The sequence below is a fragment of the Aptenodytes forsteri genome, unplaced genomic scaffold, assembly GCF_000699145.1.
Source record: "Aptenodytes forsteri isolate BGI_AS27 unplaced genomic scaffold, ASM69914v1 Scaffold23, whole genome shotgun sequence".
NCBI lineage: Eukaryota > Metazoa > Chordata > Aves > Sphenisciformes > Spheniscidae > Aptenodytes > Aptenodytes forsteri.
This window is the reverse complement of record NW_008796043.1, coordinates 4,304,433-4,326,386: the sequence shown is the minus strand read 5'-3', so window position 1 is coordinate 4,326,386 and position 21,954 is coordinate 4,304,433. Positions and strand designations below refer to the sequence as shown.

The 21,954-nt window shown below is 38.8% G+C and overlaps 1 protein-coding gene across 1 annotated transcript in view; it reads right to left on the bottom strand.

Moving 5' to 3' along the window:
- The window catches only part of CDH2 (cadherin 2), a 118,274-nt gene that overhangs the window by 7,013 nt on the left and 89,307 nt on the right, over positions 1–21,954 (bottom strand). The window contains exons 8-15 of the mRNA XM_019473748.1: positions 21,192–21,329; positions 20,646–20,831; positions 18,100–18,356; positions 16,527–16,669; positions 15,048–15,281; positions 14,488–14,721; positions 12,419–12,558; positions 1,803–1,967 (exon numbers count right to left, since the gene is read on the bottom strand). Of these exons, the coding sequence (XP_019329293.1) occupies positions 1,803–1,967; positions 12,419–12,558; positions 14,488–14,721; positions 15,048–15,281; positions 16,527–16,669; positions 18,100–18,356; positions 20,646–20,831; positions 21,192–21,329 (1,497 nt within the window). The remainder of the gene's footprint in view (positions 1–1,802; positions 1,968–12,418; positions 12,559–14,487; positions 14,722–15,047; positions 15,282–16,526; positions 16,670–18,099; positions 18,357–20,645; positions 20,832–21,191; positions 21,330–21,954) is intronic.

The following is a 21,954-nucleotide window of genomic DNA, read 5'->3' as shown; positions in this document are numbered from 1 at the left end:
ATTCAAGGTCAGGTTGGACGGGGCTCTGAGCAACCTGATCTAGTTGAAGATGTCCCTGCCCATGGCAGGGGGGTTGGACTAGATGACCCTTAGAGGTCACTTCCAACCCAAACTATTCTATGATTCTATGATTATTATTTTTCCCTTCCTTTTCTATCCTATTAAATTGTCTTTATCTCAACCCACGACTTTTACCTTTTTTCTGATTCTGTGCCTGATCCCACTGGGGGAGAGTGAGCGAACGGCTGTGTGGTGTTTAGCTGCCTGTGGGTTAAACCACAACACTAAGTAATTTAAAAATTGTAGGAGGCTGGACAAACTCTGGCCCCTTTTTAGCTTTCCAGGAGAATCACACTCATTCCTTGTCTTGGCTCTGTAAGAGAGCTCGATAGCTGCTTTGAGAACAAGAAAAATCAGGGTATTGAGGATTATGGGTTCTTCCCGACCGCCTGCCAGGTGGGTAGTGTCTGGTCACAGCTGTGAGAGCATAGGATGGGAAACTGATTGTTTGGAAGAAGATGAGGAAGCACAAGGAAGTTCTTGTGTGCACGCTGCCTTGGCCAACAATGTGTGCCTTTTATTGTCCCATGTCTCCACTATTTTCCAGAAGCCGATTATAATTGTCATATTTAGAAGTGCAAGGCATGCAAAAATCCTCTTTGTTGAGACATCTCTTTCTAATACAGCTCTTCCTCAAACCTGAAGTCTCTTAAAATACAATATTTTACGAGAATATTTGTGTCTCCTGCTAGGCATCTCCCTGTAGGTTTTTTTACAATCATATCACTGTATACCTTAAAAGGAGCAAACTCAATTTTCTGCAGCTTGCTAACACAACAAAAGACTTTAGTATATTACCCTGACTTTTCTTTAAAGCAAACAAGAATAATCATGTTTGCAAAAACAGTTCTGCAACACTCTGCAATATTTGTCCAGCTCTAGTTGCCAAGGAAGATATAAGAAAATTAGAGAAAATAATTAACTACTAATATTCATCTACAGAATATAGCTTATTTTTAAGGGGTAAATTTTGGGTCGGTATTTGTTTTCCCATAACTAGCAAGCACAAGAAACACTTTCTATCTTAAGTACCCCAAAACCAACGATTTAAGACTGACCAGTGATAGAAACAATGAAACAAATATTTGTAGGAGCATTTCTTTCAGAACTGTGAGTAATCTGGTATATTCTGAATTTTACTTACGTTTCTCTTTATTAGATTGAAGAATCAAAGATAATGCAAAGACTTTTAAAGCTCTATGACAAGACAAGTATTAAAAGCACTTACATAACATTTAATTTAGCTGCCCTGCTCACTAATCATATTTGATGGAATCCTTTTGGTCTTATTGAAGGTACTGAATTTCCACTATTATCTGGATTCAAAGGGTAATGTACGAGGAAAATGAAAATTAACTTCTTCCATTATTAAATTACTGTGAATTAATAAATGAATTTAGGCTAAACTGTAATTTTGTTAGTCTGTTTATTACTTGGAACCCATAGAATAATCCTGCTTGGAGATACTGTGGTTGCAGCTGATAACGTATTATGAATGTAATTAATACAAACATACAGAAGTTAATTGATATATCCTCCCCTTTCTGTTTGAATGAGTTAATTAAATTTGTTTGCACTTTAAAAGAACATATTTACTTCTAACTAGCAAGACAATTTTAATTATCTAAGTAAGTTTAAAAAAGTTGTTATATTCAAACATAACACTACTCATGCAGAGTACAATAAACAAAATATAAATGCTTATCAGATCTTCGGAGGAAACTCTTTTCTCTCTCCTTTACCTCATTAATGAAGTCCCCAATGTCCCCAGGATGAGGAGCAGCTGATCTGACTGGATACTGAGGTTCCGCATGGATTGGCCTTTCATCAAGACGTCTGATTCCAACAGGTTTGATGGCATCTGGTTCCACAGTGTCAGGCTGCTGGAGCTGGCTCAAGTCATAATCCTGCAAAATATGAAACCAAGACAGTACGCTAGGAGAATTTCAAACAATATCTGTCGGGGGAAACATAAGGAGGAAAAAAGAGAAAATGCAAAGTATCATTTCACCAGAAGTCCTATTTTCAGGATTGTAATGCTTACTGAGAATAAGTCAATAACATTGTTATTTGCATACCAACAGGATGTTATTTGATTTATACTCCTTGAATCTACCGTTTTGATTCTCTTCCATCAGATTTGTAGAGCTTCTCATAAGTTTTCCATTGAGAAGCAAGGATTTGAGTAGTGCTATTAAGAGACTAAACACTTTGCCTAGTAATGATAATTTACTGCACAGAGCAAAGATGCCAAATCCAACTTTTATTTTTCTAAGCAAATAAATGCCAGACATTCTCATTCTGAGAAAGAGGGAAGCACGCTCTCTGCAGCGTTTTGTAATACCTTCAAAGAATGAATTTAAGACTCCTTGCTGATTTCATGTGGCTTCCATAATATGAAAGTCAAAGGGGGAAAAATGTCATAAGAAGTACAAAGCTCCTCAGATTTGGCCTTAATTCTAAGCACTTTCTAGAGATTACTCGTGGATCTGTTCATTAAGTATTTGATGCCGCAGTTTCAAACTCTGGCAGACTGATGAAGCCTGCATAGCACTGTGAATTTCAATAAGCAGTATGTATGTATATAAAAATTTTAATTAGATGAATGTTTATGCATTTAAGATAGATATGCCTGAATACTATTTGCACAGCGTGATGCATTTCAGCATTGTCATTCAGCTCAGTGTTGTCATGTCTAGAAGGTAGTCATGCTCTAGGATGCCTTTGCACAAGGCACTGGTAAAAATGCAGAACAAAGAACTGGGCTTAAAGGCTTAAACTAAAGCCATTCACAAACTACCAGTAGACTGGGGATCATGCCAACTCTACTGTATGCCAGATAGCTTGCCCCACACATAATCCAAGCAGTTGAGAAGCATCCTAAATAAGCTCCTTTATCAGTATCTATTTTTCAACAGTGTTGTTCTGGTAAAAATCTTATTTACAATCTCAACTTGCTGGAAGTCATCTGTGCAAACAATTACATTTTCATTGGTTCCTTACTGGCTCCTAAAGGAAGGAATGCAAGCATTTACTTCTGCTGTCACCTCACGGGACGTAGGTCCTTTTTGAGAGTATGACCTTCTGTGACCCCAAAACCAGACTTTTCAACAGGAGGAGAGGTCTGTTGACAGCAGTGAAGGTAGTTTGTTGGGAGAATTTTAACTGACTATCAAATCCACTACACCTTCTAATTTGTTACTCGGGTCCTCAGCTGACTGCACACAAATATATAGTCAAAAAAGGTGGAACAGCTCCACTGAGATCTGAGAATGCAGTTTCATATGCTTTAATTAGATTACAAGTTCCTTGGGGCAGAGCTGTAACTTCTACCCTTCGGTTCTTCATGTACCAAACAGAATAATAAGTGATCTCCATGAAGCGGTATGAATTGGAGAAAAGTAAACAGAACAGAACTTTTTATCCTTTCCCTTTTTATTACGTAAAATAAATCAAAATAGTTTAGAGACACGCTATCAGAAAATCCTATCAAACAGAGCAGAATGTACTTTGTAGAATTTATAAATATGGAACATGAGTGCTTTTCATACCCACCCAAAAGATAAAGGTGGAAAACACCAACAGGGAGAAATGAAAAATACTGGGTTTTTTTTATACTAAGCATTTCATTATGGAGGAATTCAAACAGGTATGGTTAAGTAACAATGTATTAAAACCAGGAAAGCCTCTCTGGTCATTTCAGTTTTATAAAGATAAAATGTTTTTTCCACCCACCCGCATATGCATACAATTCTTCTTCTGATTAGTGGTCATACAGAAATGCAATATGAATCAAGTCAGTCAGTCTAGTATCTTCACATCTAATGCCATCCTCTTGTGTGTATGTATAGTTTGAGACATCTCCAGGCTCTATAGCTAATAAGACAGCAAAGATTGCCATCCACAAGGCAACAGCAGTGCAGAATGTGTCCTTACGTGGACTCCCACTTTAGTTTTCTTTTCTAGGGTAATTTATGACACTGCCATCTAGCCTTCTATCAGAGGAAATTTATTTTGCAGGTCTATTACTGTCTGGACAGGAAGAGAAGATCCATCGTGCTTATTACCATGGACTCTCAAATCTCTCCTATCATTAAAATCAATACTAACTGTATGTCAGTCAGGTATGGCAAGTCATCCATCATCTCTCCGAACTGGCTTAGTGCCATACAAACACAGCATCATGCCACGACTCCAGCTGTTTCAACATTCTGTCTAAAGTCAACTCTACTCAATTATTGCAAAGTAAAAGAAGGAAGAATGTTTTAAAGAGCCAGGGCGTAAGCTGCTTAGGGCTGCTGAAATTCCATCTCTTCACTCAATGCTGCATTCACAGCTAGAAATATGGGAAAACTTTTCATGTATTACCTAAAGCTCCTGAACAGACTTTAAGGTTAGTCTCAAGCAGAGTTTGCTAAGATAGTTAACTGCAGAAGTGACAGCTAAATGGAAAACTGTGGCGCATGAGAGAGAGAACAAGACATGCTGGGGTAGGTTGGGACAGTCAGCTTTGAGCAACACTCTGGGTCACTATTTTTACTCTTAATTTCAGGACCACAAGACAACAATGTTTTGTCTTTGCTCCAGTCTTTTTCCATATAACCTGTTCATAATTACAATCTGCTGAGGGACTAATGAGGAACAAGACTTGGCCCTCCATTGGAAATATACTTGAGCAAAGGTTGTGAGCATCTAATTCATATGGCTGCCAATTTTTGCCAGAGGTATTTATTTACTTATTTATGCTGTTTAGCCCTAACTCCAGCAATTTTACAACAAACACCTCTTTCCCTTCCTTCAGTTTGGATTTAAGCAAATCCAAACAGAGGATTTGTTTTGAGTTTTTCTCCTCAAACTTCTGGACAAGCTTAGATTGTTGATATAAGGGGGTATTAGTTTTTCTCTGTTGGAAGGTCACTAAAACATATTAGTTTGCTCCCATTTTGCATCTAGCAAAAACTCAGGCCTTTAGAAATCGGAAGTTTAGACTAGTCTGATTGTCCAAGTCTACAGCCAACAGGGAAACAGAAACCTCCCATTCTACGACAGGGATCTAAGTGAAGCAAGCTGAACGACCCCTTGTCTTTCCCCTTGCTTATAAAGGAATTTGATATTACTGGATGAGACAATACAGCTACCTTTTAGATAACTGGCGGTTAGAGAGATGACAATCTTAAAGCTTTATCAATATAACTCTCTTGATGTAACCACCAGCACTTCCGTCTCTCTGGTTAGCATCTCTGGTATCACTATTTGCTCTTGCTGAAAAACACCGACATGTGTATTGAAGCAGAAAAACTTCTGGTTTTGATTTGCTTTTGTTTTAAGAAAGAAAATAAAATCACGATGTACTAAAAGGGCATTTTATCAGAAGTTGCATCTTGTGAAATTAAACAATCTCAAAAAACCCCTGCAAAACCCCACCAACCCCCTCCCCTCCAAGCCGGTTACAAACATTGACCTTATTAGCCATTCACTTAGTTCTAGATAGCTTTAAGCAAAGACTTACACCGTTACTAGCTCCCACCTCACATTCCTGAAACGTGAGATCCCAGTGAGACAGTGCTAAATGCCAAAATCAGCTACCCAAGCCCTACAAATTAACCACCTTACCAGATGTGTAGGCAGAAGGGTCCAAAACCCCCAAAAAGCACTTCTTTAAGAACATCTACACAGTAGTTCGAAGCACAGTCCAAGTATCTCAACTTGAACAGAAGAACGTCCAGATTAGAAGAAAAGGCTGTTTTATATTCCCCGGTAATCACCAATTTACAGAGAAACAAGATAATGCAGCCTTCAAAATCTCTTCCCTTAAACAACTTCCTCTTGTGCAAGGCAGCTATTCATTTAACAGCTCTTGAGTAAAAATCCTTCATACAGCAGTCATCAGTTACAGCAGTAGGAGAGATTTTTTAAAAAGTACCTTGCTTTCTGACTAACAGTTACCAGATTCTACAATCCCCCCCCCCAAAAATGAGGGGATAGGCCAGAAAATAGTTTCTCAGAAGCTTCTAGTTTTATAAAGCTAATTTTTTTCCTCCGGGATTAGCTGTTCTGGTTGTGTTTGTATTTTAGAAGATTTACTTAAGTTCTTGGCAAAAACTTAACAAAGTAAAAATTTTTACAGTAACTGGACCTCCTTTATATGAATGCATACTGGAACATTATAAAGCAGAACCGCAGACAACAGAATCAAACCCCAACTTACTAAAACTATAAATTGCTATCCACTGACAGGACAGACTTTTTTCCAGATAGGAAAACCCTGAAAATATTGGAATATATTACATCTGAATTGAGCTTTCCAGTACTAAGAAGTTTTCTCACTAGCAGTGATACCTCCAGTGATATCCAGTGATACCTTTCACACTAGCAGTGATACCTCCTAGTACATACAACCTGACTGACATATTCATTAATGACTTCTCAATCTGGCTTCTCTGTTATCTCAGAGCTCTCAGTTTATTTCCTGGCCATTCACTAGACTGTGTTACACACTTTTAGGGATGACTTGTTTTTTTTACCTTGTACAGAACTAAAGCTTTGTCTATGCATAAATACAGGCCTGGACATATGACTAATATAACAAAAACACTACACCTGTTTCTTATTTTCAAAGGACGCAGTCTTTGCAAAGAAATATGAAAGTTCAGATCTATCCCCATGCAAGAAAGAATCTATTTAATTGTCATCAGATCACTTAATTTGATGGCGAGAGCTGTAAACATCATCCACTGAACAATATCAGCTGCAGTGGTCTAAGTGCATGTAAAGCAACATTGGCAGAAGTTTGCATTTCACCCACCCCTTTTACAGGATGGTGCCTTAGTGTAAACCCAATTTTATTGTTGGCTTAAGAGAATAGAGCAAACTATGACTTGAAGTACCTATGGATAAAACACATGTTCTGCTTTGCCTTTGTGTTCCAAAGACAATTACCATCTACTCCAATAGAGAAATGGGATGGGGAAGCAAGGCAAGAAATATTTTACACAGCTGAATGTTCCCAACTGCCAAGGTCTTTTAAAAACAAAGAAGTGAAAACCAATCCTGTTGTATCTTACTGTTCTACCCCCAAACCTACCAAACATCACCCTAAAAAACTATGAGAAATTTGCACATAAAATATTGCCCAAGTTCTGCAAAATGCTCCAACGCGCCCTAAATGTTACCTCTGCTGAAATAATGGGACTCCAAAAAAAGCAAAGCACAGAGGACTGACTAGATGTAGGCTGCAGGTGGGAGGCTAGTTAAAATGCCTGTGCTAACAGTTGCTCTTTATTTGCCATTCACTTTTTGATTACTTTCTGCCATACTGCTTTTCCCATTTATTTTTATTATAGATGCATCTGGAGTATTACAGGTTAATAATTTTTAAGGTAACCAAGAAGCTAGCTTATCTTTTTTAATAATCAAAAAAGGTGAAAGTTAAAACTCCAGCTGCAGATAAAACACAGTAAAAGGAGTAGGTTCTAGATAGGATAAAATAAAACAAAACACAAAACAATTTTGTAATGGAATTATGGAAACATTACTTTTCATATGATGAGATAAAGATTCACCAAGGAATGACAGTAATTCCTCCACAGGAACACTGCATGAGTCACTCATTCAAAAAACCATGAAGTTAATGTCTTAGTAAGCAAACACAATGCCCAAAATAACTACCTTCTAATTATAATATTGTATATTCCTAGGGATATCTTAGCAACAGTTATTTCATTCATTATCATTAAAATTTCTAAACATAAAACATATTCCAATCTTAATGCAATGCAAAATAAAGGTTAGAAAGTGAGAGTAAATGATCTGAGTAACACTCAGATACGGTGCTGAAAATAAAATAAAATCATATGGATTTATGAAGTTCATCAAGTAGGTAAGGACCGTTGTCATGTTTAGAACAGAGGTTATGACAAGATCCAGCACAGACGACCAATGTAATCTTAAGATGTAGGCATACAGAAAGTTACGACAATAAGAAAAAAAACTAACAAGAAATCCAAAGGATTATTCAATTCGTTTTTATCAATTATACACTAATGCTGGAACAAAGCTACCTTTTCTATAAGGAAGCAATTTCTGTTTAGAATTTAGATCCTACACACATAAAAATGAACCATTTTGTTTTTAATGCTATTATCAGATCACCTTTAAAATAAATGCTACTATTTTCTTTCTCTATATAAACATGTAATAGAACATGGCAAAAAGCAAGCTGTTGACTAATGTCTGAATAGACTTGTAAGAAAAGGTGATGTAGGAAGGAACACGCAGAATCCTTCAGAAGAAAACTACTTTGAATAATAGCAAAATCATTGTGTTGGAAACTCTTGTGCTGAAGAGATCTGGGGGCTAGACTAAAATACAGGTTCAAAACAGTTGATCTGCAATACTTTCAAAGTATACCACCCACTTGCTCGGGCAACTTGCTTCAACAGGACCACCTGCGTGAGCAAGTACTACTAAAATTCAGGAAACACTACAGAAATGGGCTCAAAGGAGATGAGAAGATCATCTTGTGCAATGAGATGTATACAAAAGCAATTAAATGGGAAAAACATATCACAGTTATCAGGCTGACATATGCTGCACATATCCCAATCGAGCACCCACTGCCTCAATGTAAATCACACGAATGGCTCGAGATATGGGATGAAAACAAATTAGTGATGCTTATGGGTTGTGATCTGCTATGTGCGTGAACTATGCTGCAGACATGTGCTAAGTGCTTTAACACTCAGCCAACATGAGGTTTTGGTATTTAGAACTGACAGTAGTGTTACAAGTTGAGAGCACATCATGTCGGGGGAGAATATTCGTCATTTGTACCTCACACCTCTTGTTTGCTGAACAACTACAAGCTCTAGATCATGCGGTCCATTAATAATCAAGACAGTCACTACCAGCTTCGTAATTTGTACCTACACTAGGCACATCTATTTCAGAATATAGCAAACTGTAGCGTGCCCCCCCCGTCCCAACTGCTGGGTTAAACATTCAGATGGAATTAAAAAAAAAAACCAAAGCAAAACAAAAAATCCCACAACACTTACCCCCTCCCCAAACCAGTAACCAAACCAGTCCCACTGACTTCTGTGGAATGATGCTGACTCAAAGCCTCTCATGGCCCAGATCCTGTAAGTTAGGTAGCCAAATTGCTAAAACCAGAAAATATTAAACAAAATCCTGAGAAGAATCACAGACTTTCTATCTGGAATACCTCTGCCCCTCTCCTTTCTCCCTTGTCCCCAGCTTCTACTAGTACACTGATCTTTCCCGATACCAGGAAAAAACGTTTCTGCCGGGAACAACAGGAGTGCTGTACAGCTTTCAGAGCCAGTTTTTCAGCCCACATTTCTGAGAAACAGAAGTTTAGGTGAAAAAAGTCCAGAACATTTCCAGTGTTGACAACGCTCTTCAGTGGGGAGCAGGCTGACTTCAGTTATGACCCACAACTCAAGAGCTTTTCTGGCTTCGGGAATTAAAAGCATTTTTCTCAACTGCTGTGGAGATCACACGACCCTGCGTACATCATGTCAGGCTAGAGGAAGACTATGAATCATTCAAGAACCTCAATTTTCTTTATAAGGATTCAGTCTGTCAGAGTGAACAAAGCAGGCCAAGATGGCCTCAGATGGGATTAACAGGAGACCTTCACAATGGAATAAACTGCTCTTTTATGACAGACTTCACATCGTAATTCCTTGGAAATGCTAGCACAGGAGGAGGGGGAAAAAAAAAAAAAAAAAGAAAACGAAGCAGGAATCCCACCTTGTTGTTCACAGTTGCTATGACTCAGAGGAACTAGCTGGAACTTGGAACTCATCAAATGTATTGTGGGAGACATTACTCTGTTAGCATGCACAAAGAGTTTGAAAGGAACATGCCGAGCATGCTTTAGGAGTTTCTGGTTCTGCCGTGACAGCTACGAAACCCAACTGCATAGCTTCCAAATAAATAAATAAACCCTCTTAAATAAGTAAATTACTCCAAAAGCAAAACCACAAGTCTAAAAGTAGTTTGGTTCTGGATGCAAAGAGTCCTATCACTTATCTTCAAGCCCTACCAGCCATACCTTCAAGTCACGTAAACATCTGGGATAAACAAGAAAAATATGAGGCCGCATAGAGTAAATCTTCAAGTATTCATCCAGAAAAGCAGGGGATTTTAAAAAGGCCTAAGTAATTTGCTTGCTATAAATAGTAGTAAGTAACTTTAAAAGGTACAGATTATGAAAATATCTGAAGCTTTTAAAATACTGTTTTCACTGAGATTCACATGAAGCTTTGAGCACTCCCTTCTATTTTGCTGCATGAGATGCACCTTGGGTTGGATGGTTCTGTGTTTCTGAGTCACCTTGTGCACTGCCTTCTACTGAAGCTGCTTGTTCAATCAATCCTGATGGTTTTGTGGAGAGTGCACCATAAAAAGTTAATACTGACGTAGAGCATTTTCCTCAGTCATTTGCTGACGACTTGTGGATGCAAGGTTGACATGAAATAATTTTTCTTGATTTTTATAGAACAGTGGCAGTTTTACCCTATGAGGCCTCATTCTGAAAATAGATTTTTGATGGTAGTCTCATGCTTTTTTAGAACACTAACTTTGACACTTTAACTTTGACAAAAATGCAAAGATTTTTATGGCCAATGACTTTTACCTACAATGTTCTGCACGCAGCTTTGCTTGTACAGTATTTTGCTAAGCCACGGTTTGCAAAAATGAGATTACTACTTGTAGGGAACTTGTTAGGACGTTTCAGAAGCTTAGCATTCCAAGTTCTTAAATCTCACATAAAATGCGTGCAAAACCAAGTAAAACCCAACCAAATACAATCCTCCCTCTTTCCCCTGGGCACAGGAGGTGAGAGGGGCAAGGAGAGAACCAAGAACAAATGAACCTGGGAACTATTATCATCTAGTTAAGCACAGGCAGAAATTAGATTTTACAAAACATCAAACCAAAACAAATTAAAATAATCTTCTCCCCGAAAAGCAAGACATAACTTATTTCCATCATCCATTGTAGACAGAAAATTAAGTGCCTACGTGAAAAGTTTGTGCTCTCTATTCAGCCATTCTGGACAGGAACAAATTCCTAACTTTGGAGCTGTGGGAGAACCTACCCCCTTTTTGCCTACACAGTGGTCTAAAACTTGCTACAGAAGCGGTTATAAAAGCTTGCTATACAACTGAATACATACACAGACTCAAAGGGTTGTCTTCAGTTTATTTAGTAACATAAGCAATTTTCCAAAACTGCATAAACTGACGTTTCCTTTGCAAATTGCTTAAAAAGAAAGTTATGCAGAAAAGCCAGGAAATAGGAACAGTACTTGGGGAAATGCAGGAAGCATGGAAATTACTAAGGGGAACACAAATTTCAGACAAACAAATAAATGAGCAGAGGGAAGCTATAAATGTCTGTACCAGTGAAGGGAGACACTTTTCAGATAACTCAAGTGCCAGATGACTGTGACTGGGGATGCGTGGAAGAATTACACTTAATTTTTCAAGGCTTTTTTACTGGAAAATTTCTTAGGCTCTATTATATGCACTGTTCACTTCGTAATTATTACACTTACTTCTACCACTAATAACGTGCATAAATCTACTGTTTGTCATGTTCATAAAGCACTTAATAAACCTCCTCTGAAGGAAGGAAATCGCACAGCTTGGAAATTCACTAACTTGGAGAGAGAGGGAAAAAGAAGCTATTCTTAGCATATACACATCACTCCTAGTCCTCTGACCTATCTGCAGTGGTTCAACCAGAGGTGACATGAGAGCAAATGCATATGGCACCTGCCTGGAAAGGTATTTGAATAAACACAGATGTGCCCTGACAGCTACTTGAAACATAAATACTTTCCAAGCTGAAATCCCAGTAGTGGCCAATCTGTCAATAGTCAACATTACTGTATATCTAGAAAGGCATTCACCCACCACTAAAAAAGGGTCATATTTGGAATAGACTATATTAGGCACTCTGCCCTGGTGATTCCGTACAACAGGATCTCAGACAAGGAGTGAAGAAGGTTTACAGACTGCAATGAGAGTGGATGTTCATTTTCATTTAAAACAACCAGCCTCAGTTGGAATATGGTCAGAATGCTGAGTGGACAAGATACTGGTTTTACATCTCATCCAAGAAGCAAGCAATTGGTATTTCTGGAACTGCAAAAAACAACATGAGAAAGCAATGTTGTATTTCAGGTTTTCAAAACTTTACTTATTGCCTTCAGTATTTAAGGTAAAAATTAGCTACCTATCATAACGTGTCAACGGAAACAAAATAGATAAAGTGCAGAGCGAAGTGCAAATCTGTATGTAAAAAAACATTAATCATTCCTCACCTGATCTTCTTCACCACCACCCTCTTCATCATATTTCAGAATGTTGTCCCTCACATCATCTTCTGGATCAATCAAGAGCTGCTTTGCCTGACGCTCTTTATCACGGCGTTTCATCCATACCACGAACATTAAAACTAAAACTACATTGTAAAAAGAGAAGACACAAAACCACATCTTGATTCTGAAGTACAGCCACGGAAAATTGTATAAATTTAACACCAAGATTAGGGGGGGAGGAAAAAAAAGCCAAGAAAGTTGGCTTTGACTGTTCTGGATGAGTTTTGGGTGGGGTTTTTTGTTTGTTTGTTTGTTTTTAAATAAAAAATTTCATAGAAGGTAGCTTAAGAAAGAGATGTTTGAACTTGGGCTACTATAGGCAATTTGATTTGGAAATCAATCACATATTCGAGGTCATAAGTCACAAATCCATTCCACATCTGCAAAATAAACTTGTCATTAAAAGAAGTAAGAAAGACCAAGCTTCATAAACCACTGGATTCAGAGGGGAATCTCTCCAGTAGTGGCAAGAATTCTAAAAGATTATATTACTTGTATTTTTTTCTGCTATGTCCCAAGAATGTATAGCAATTTATACAGTTTAAGTAATTCTGATGTTTGAACATCACCAAGCTTAGGCCATTTTGGCATACGGCTCAGGAGTCAGTGAGAACAGACCATACTGTCGCCTAAGTTAAGATTTATGTTTACAAGCAAGAGGAATCAAGGTTGAGGAGAATGCAGGGGCATTTAGAGCTATATATTTTTAATCTTTAATCTCAACGATTTCAAGTTATACTGTTTGTTTATAAACTAAAGCTTGTTAAAGAAAACCGAATGAAAAACAAAACAGAATAAATGAATTTCTAATACAATATGCACGTTTCCAATTACAACCATCTTCAGGGAAAAAAATTCCAATGTATCTAGAATGTCAGTATATGAAGAGTATCTTACTATATATTTTTAATCTTTAATCTCAACGATTTCAAGTTATACTGTTTGTTTATAAACTAAAGCTTGTTAAAGAAAACCGAATGAAAAACAAAACAGAATAAATGAATTTCTAATACAATATGCACGTTTCCAATTACAACCATCTTCAGGGAAAAAAATTCCAATGTATCTAGAATGTCAGTATATGAAGAGTATCTTAAAGGATTTGATAGTTTCAATAAAGCTCTGTTAATTCAATACCTAACATTTTAAGAGTATCTTGTATCAGGAAAATAATTGTTCTGTGTTTGTGTACAGCCACGGGCTTAGCCAGGCTCACATACTTTTTTTATTTTTTTTAAATTACCCCTTTCCATCATTTTATATGTTCTAGACTGGTGCACAGTATACTCTGAACAGATTAATCCCTTCCTTGTGTTCCACCACAATCAGAAATCAGTTAACCATAATGTGTAGGAGAGCTAGCATCTAATTTACTTCACTGGACAGACACTTAGTCATGATGTTTAGTCATTTCCCTTATTGAATGCACTTGACACAAAAATAAAATACTAGCACAGCTTTATGTAATACTTAAACACACATACACATCTCTGTTCCTGCATGGCTGCCTGCTTGTCGGGCCTTACATGAAGGGCTGTGATGTATTACCTTCCAAAATCATCAAATAGCCTACTTACATTAATCTAAAGCACAACAGTAGTAACACCAGAGCACTCCTTAAAGGCACTGTTAGCCGCTGTGGGTGGCGTCAAATCACACAGTACCAGCAGCACAAGAGAGACCAGAAGTCTGGCGACTAATCACATCTTCAACCTGGTCACTCACTGACGTAACGTAACAAGTGCCCACGGGCATAGACGGAAAACCTCTTTCACAAACCCACTGGCGGGCTTGACTGCCATGCAAGTGCTAGTTATGATCTGTTTCTCGGACTCCTAATCCTTTACCATCAGAAAGTTTTCATACTTGTCCAAGACATTAAACTAAGCAGCAACGATTCTTGGACTTGAGTCTTTAATCACTCCCCCATCTTTGTCAAGGTACATGGGACTGAAACATAAGATGATACTTGCAAAACGAAAGAGTTAGGATTAAGAGATCTATCCACTCACTGAGCAAGATGATGATACAAAGCAGAATTGCAATGATGGCACCAGTGCCCAGCCCTGCGCCAACGATCCGGTCAACGTCAGTGCAGTCTCCGTTTATGTCACATTGGCAAACTTTCACTTTCAGCACAGAAGTGCTAGATGCATGTGGATTTCCAGAATCTGTAATTACTATGGGCACATCGTAGATACCAGCCTCCAGGAACCTGATCCTTAAAGAGAGCTGGGCGTGATCACCTGTATGTGAAAGTAAGGCACTTGTTAAAAAATAAAATGTACTGCTCACGTAGGTTTAAAACAGTATTGGCAAAAATGGCTCATCTTTGAGCTCTGCGTTAACTTATTGTTCAACCCACTACATGACACTCAGGATAACAGACTTATTACTGTGAACATCTTTTCTTTCTTAAAATTTCTTGTTCTTTGGGGAACTTACACTAAGGTGCTTTCCTATTCGTATTAACCAAATTCACGTACGTTGCAAAACAACACCAAAGTAAAATACAGAAAAGCATATGCAATAGTTTCTTTAAAATGATTAAGATTTCTATAATATTAATTACCACTAATCCGAACAATAGTCCAATTCCTCTTAATACTAGCAGGTGTCTCAGGCAGCTCAAAGGCAAACGGGCCTGCATTTGGATCTATGTCAGGGTCTACAGCAGTGATGTTAATAGCGTTAGGCTGTAGTGTTTCACAAGTCGTGGCTTCTTTCGGATTCACTTGGGGGGCATTATCATTGATGTCCAGCAGGTATATCTGAAGTGTGCCAGTTCCGCTCATCGGGGGGATTCCTTAAAGAAAAGAAAATGGTACTGAGCCTGTTTCCAATTGGAAAGTTACTTAACTGAAGCTATACCAACACTTTTCAATTACCACGTACACGTGTTCACCTCAGTTTCGGGATTCTGTCTTTACCAAGCCCATCTAACACTGTCACTAGTCCTGCTAACACACAAATCCTTATGTAGTCTGTCCTCAGAAAAACTGCCTTACTTAGCAATAATCAGCAAATAACTGCAGATCCACAGATCAGGGACTCAACTACTTTACTGACTAGACAGACAGTTCCTCTCCAGAGACAGTCCGCATCAAATAGCTCAGAGAAAAAGGTGCAAAATTGGGATAGTTTATCCTCTGGAGAAATTTATTTTGTAACTCTGAAGACTTACGATCACCCTTTACCACAAGTTTGCTATTTAAATTCTTTCTAATACTGACTTTCAGCACACTACTTCTAGACATTCTTGCTATCCATATCGAATGTGTGATGTTTCTGTAAACCTTGCTAAAGTCACACATTTATGTGAACATGTGGCACTGAATTTCTCAGTATAATTAGCAATGGTTCTCATTCCACACCCCCATAATCTTCCAGTTCCATTTAATTTTGTTCTCCAGAACAAAGCCAAAAGGATAGAAGTAGTTGATCTAGCTTTGTTATACTGTATGAGTTTGCAAAATTTTACCATTTGTCTTCTCTCCAAGGTTGAGAGAGTTCTCCAACTGAAACACTCGCCCCAGTGTTTCAGTTTTCCCCTCTAATGTGAGAATGTTCTTAACTGCACCTGTCCATCTTTCTGGTATCAGTTATGAACAGTACAGCACTCCAGCCAAACTCAAAGGACTCGTTTCTGAGCAGAGACTGTTAATTGTCTTTAACAAACTGACAATGAAAAGACATGTTTCCCTTTGCACTGCTGTAGCCTGAATGTGGAAAAATACAATACCCCTCCCTCAACACGTTACTCCCCATAAAGTCCACTCATGCTGCGCATTCACTCAGGCTACAGCACTCCTGTGCAGGTTTTCTCAGTTTTCTGTAAACTCGACTAATGTAACTAAGCCAGTGCCTTTTCTCCAAACTCATTTTTCAGCCCATTTCCCGAGTAGCTGGGAATATACAAAGTCTGATACTAATACAGACTTCCGACTGGATGTATTCTAAGCATATCTTGTTTTCTGCCCCAGTTAAATTGAATGCCATTCAACCACACAGAAGAAAGCTTTTTGAAAACAAATACAATGTTGATACATACCGTTATCAGAAGCAAGAAATGTTGCATTATACATATTGTTCTGCACATATATTGACTCTCTGTCCAAAACAGCTGTAGTAGTTATTTGTCCATTAACAGGGTCAATTTTCAGCCAGTTTGCAGGATCTGAAAGTTTTGAGTACCTGTGTATTTGATCACAAGATGTGTTATTTATCTGCCAACATAAGCATTGACAACAAAGACAATAATAGTATTTTAATTTGTATTCTGAACACATTTTTGGAATTTGGAGACAATGTTTCATAAATTTCCATTTATTAAGCCTTATCGCTAAAATTCTTGAAAACGCATATTAAAAACAGTCCTACATTTAGATTCTTGAAGTGCCCTGCCATGTAAGTTATCATGTAACTGGAGTAAATCATTCAATTACTGTAAACTAGATAACATTCATATTCAGACTCAATTAAAATATTTCATTAAGGACCCCCCCCTTGCTTGTGCTATACCTACAGAGCTGTTCATACTAACTTCTATCTTATCAGGGTGCTGAGAGCAGGAAAGATAATAAAGAGTGTTAGAGTAGTACTAACTCGCATTATTCTAGCGCTTCCAGTATCACTTAATTTTTTAGAGGCCCTGGTTTTACTGCATGCTTCTCATCTTAATTTGAAAGAGGAGTGTCTTTCAAAATCATCCTTCTATCTGATAAATTTGCCCTTTGACATTAATCAAGTGCAAGCTATCTTAGGTCATTAAAAATGCATATATCCTTAAGTCCTCATGCTATCATGTCTATGATGGTTATGTCCAGAAATGAGCAAAATATCAGCAACAGCTAACCAAAATTAAGACAAAATAAAATTGTAAGAACCTTGATTTTGAAAGGAAAGACAGAAAGTAAGTTCTGGAGTTTCCTCCACATGAGCTAAAAAAGCTGTTGGATAAGCTAGAAACCTGAGTCCTGGCCCAAGGCTAGTCACTGTGCCTTAGCTTTGCAGTCAATGACCGTGTTTTAAATGAGGTATGTGAAAGCATGCTTTAAGATTTCTGTGTTTTAAGATTTCCATGTTTTATCCTCTTCACTTTTCTCATTTAGCATAGTTTTACACATTAGACAAATCATGATCATAGCTATCAGTACAAGAGTTCACAGATGGACAACAGCAGCACTTTGCATTGCTGGAGAATAAATGAGAAGAAAACGCTTAAGATTTGGTCAACAATCTGACGTGGTTTTCCTGCCATATCAAAATTTTTGGTTAATTTAAATTGCAAATTATCTTAGTTCATACAAGCACGTGTCTGCTCTGACTTTGTTGGGATGCCACGTATACTTTAACACAGGTGCGTAACTTCATTCTACCTTGATGAAGTGGGACTTAGCATTAGAAGATGACCCAGTTTACACATCTATGAATGCTGGTCAGGTCACCTCTACAGCCAAAAATTCCTTTAGAGCACTACAGAAAAGCCACAACGAGGTATTGGTATAGCTGTGTGCTATGTTAAAGGCAGTCATTTCATATGCAGTCTCTTTGCTCCCCACCCATTCTGTAACACGGATAATTGCATTCCAATTGTTAAGTAACTGCAAAGTGTTTATATAGACCTTAGAGAGGTTTGCTGCATGTAACGATCTGGGTCCTGAGCAGTGAAAGTTGTCAACACGCTACCAGCAAGTAGCCCTTCTTCTTGACGTACAAGCTTAGGGTTTGGAACAAAATATGGGCTCTCATTCACATCAATGACTGTGATGGACACGGTTGCTGTTGACTGAGGAGGATGCTGAATCCCCTTAGCCAAAGGCACTTGATTTTCCGCAGCTACAGTAAGTACGAACATCCTGTTGGTCTCGAAGTCAATAGGCTGGGAAAAGCAAAGAGCAGGAAGTGTTAATATTTACTCACAATAGTGATGGACACACAATAACATTTTTACTTTAAAGCACGTTTTTAAACATTACTTGTACTGCTTTTCTCAAAAATGAGCACAGAGCCTAAAGAGAACACAATAAACGTTAACACCTCAACACGAGACTGGGTTGGGGTTTTGCTTAGCAGCAGCAGCAGTTTTGAAGTCAGAACAGCTAGAAACCTTGTCATTCTTGGATTTAATGTACTCTGATACTGCCATTAGTGGTAATTGAGGAAACAAGTAGTTTCATCAGAAGATGATGTACAAACTCCCAGCTTTGTGCCAAGCACTCACGTGAGCAGATGTGCCTCCTGAGGAGCTCTCCTGGGGGGAGAAACCTGCCTCTCTCTATTATGAGGATGAAGGTTTCCTTCAAACAAGATCATGACCATTCCTAGCCCCGTCGATCAGAGATTCCCATGCCCTTAATGTTTCAGTAGAAAGACTTTGTAATCCCAGTTAATCCCACTGCTGGTGTACCTACAGCTCTCATCTTCACAGCCCGGACAACCTTCACTTTGGGGACTTCCTCACTGAGCCAGAAGTCCAATTTAAGGAGGAGCAAAACCAGTTTGAGGCTAGAGTTCTTCTGTCATGCTGCATAGGGGTGAAGCATTCCCCAAGACCTGATTCGCTTTAATACTATGCACTGTACTACTCGCACTGATTCTAGACTTGAAGGAACCCTGTTCCATACAGGGGCAGTTGGCACGTGACAGTATGAAGTTAGTGACAAGAGACAATCCAATCTTCATTACAGGTTGACAGATCAACTCATTGCACTGCCAATAAAAACCGTAGGCAGGCTTCCAACTCTTTCCACGTCTGGGTGCTTAAAGGAGTGCTGCTGGCCAGACTGCAGAATTGCCATTTACCACCTCAGGCTGATTCTCCTATGCTGTTTAAGAGCCTCTGATTTCAGATGGTAGAGCCGGCCCCCTTCCGAACAGGCCCATCGTTCCCTTGCATTTGTAGGAAAAAGTTCCTTTTCCAGTGAAGCTCCCACACACTGCTACTCTGTTGTTAAACCAGGTCAGATGTACCAAAGCACTGAGATACTCTGGCAGTAGAAGGCAGTAGAAGGGATAGAATTTGTTAAAAATAAATTTGTAAGTGAGCAAAGCTATATCAAACAGGTTAGAGATCTGGAACCTTAGGCTTGCTTCTCTTTATAATACTTTAGTTTAATCTGAGCATTTTTAAAATTCACTTTTCCAGACATTTCTATTTTGATACCATTCCTAGATCTGAAAAAGATGCTTATGTGCCTAATTACAAAGCCCAGACACTCACGTAATACTTGCTGGAAGACTGCAATATAACAATTGGTACCTCTGGGGAAGTGCAGTTTTAAAACAGTTCTTAAAAAAACCCCAACACTAGTGTGAATTACCACTATAGCTGTACAAAAATTGTATCTTTTTCTCACACAGATACTGAGAAGATTAAAAAAGAAAAAAAGGGGGGGAAATGAAGGGGAGGGTGGAAGTGAAAGTTTTAATTTCCAAATGGGAACACTGGCATCTCACACTTTGACTTCCTAAGTGGATCAGCCAAAACCAGAACAGGCCAACTCAGAGACGAGACTCTTATCAGAGGGCCATGAGGAAAGGCGGCTACTGCCTGGTAGGTTTAATTATAGAACCACATTGTTGTTATCACTTGAAATAAATCACTCCTCAACGCAGAGCCACGTTGGCTAGAGAATGAAGATAGACAGGTTATTCCATAAAAGGTATTTAAATGAGGTTTCAAAAATAGCCAGTCTTTAAAAGCCTCTTGTAGAAGTAGCCTCCCACCTATCACTTTTTCCTCTCTGATTGTGCCTTGACAGCCTGTATCTGTTCCTTAACGGGAACATGTTGACATAAAACCTGCAGACAACAAGCGTGACTACTAATAGAGCCCAGGAGGTAGGAAGCTGTTCCTCTACACTAGCAACGAATACTAAGCAAACGCTTTTTCACAGACTAATTCCTATCTTTTGGCAAATAAAGCTTCAAATTCTATCATTTTCAGCAGTCTAGCCTGATTTTTAAAACTGATCAGTTGGAATACTACTGATAGCGTAAGCAAGGAAACACTCCAAGAGATGGATGGCTTACTTCCACAAGACAGATGGTGTCCATCCATTTTACTTTCCAGACTCGTGCTGGCCTCAGGAGTTCACATTTTGCCCCTTCAATGCTCTCCCACTTCTTCCATCTCCGCTTAACTCTCTGAAGCACAAGCATCTCTTACCTTCACAACAGTCACCAGCCCATCGTTGCTATTGGGATCGGTCAGGATGGTAAATCGACCTGTCGGGTCTCCTCCGGTCATTCGGTACATCGCGTTCCACGCAGGCGTGTGGGGCTGATCTTTATCCGTTACCGTCAGATTCGCTACGATCACATCCACCCTGTTTTCCGGTACTTCCCCATAGAACTGCAAAAAACAAGAAAACATTTTACCTTGGCTGTAGAAGCACGCAAGAGCCACGCCATACTGAACATTCATCAATGTTAGGGAGCGCATCTTTCTTCACTACAGCTCTGACAATTTATCTAATGAAGTTTACCTGAGGCCACCCAGAAAACTGATGGTTTGATTCCCTTGTCAGCTTTTGCCTTTTGGCCGAAGCAGAATACTGTATCTAAGGGATATATATTCTGCACGTATTTCAATTCTGCCTGCCAGTACACTATTTAATAAGTAAAAAATATTTACTGTCTGTGAATATAAAGAGAAAAGTGGGGAAGGGTTATAAATATGCACATCCTTCAGTTACTCTCACCCTGTACTTACAGTCATGGCGGTGAACTCTGGAGGATTGTCATTGACATCTGTCACAGTGATGACAGCAGTTGCTGTGTTTGAAAGACCATATGTTGGGTTTCCTTCCATGTCCGTAGCTTGAATTATTAATGTATATTGTTGTACTTTCTAAAACACAAAACGACATCAACGTAAGTTTAAGACAAAATTAACATTACTGTAGGACAGCAGGTGTTTCCGAAATTGCACTTCGCTAAGCAATGGAGCTTATCACACTGTTTATTCCAGTTAGCATCACCCGAAATGACAGGAGCAAAGTTTGTGCCACAGGAATACAGCACCAGGTTGCATCTAGCTATATTGAACTACTGCTTGATTTTCCTCAGGTATCACTGCGATGAGGACAGACTGCCTGCTTCCTGCTCTCAAAAATCAAACCCACTTTATACAGTTAATGCTATTATCACAGATTTAACAACGCTTTTCAAATGGGGAAAAAAACGAGAGTGCAGTTTATACTAAACCAGGGTAAGTCCTCAAAAGCATTTAAGAGAACTGAGCCAAGGTAGATTTGCTGGCCAAGCGGCCACAACTGCCAAGGTTTTGTTTCAGCCGAGCCCCAGTATAAAACCGCTGTTGCAACTTCTTGCCATCGCTATGGAAACCGAAGATGTCAAGGCTAACAGAGACGAGTAAGGGCACTGGCAGAAACGGGGAGGGAACAACCACACGGGCTATTGCCATAAATGTTAAACACCCCGTCCGAAGATGGCCGCCACCGCCCCCTCCTCCT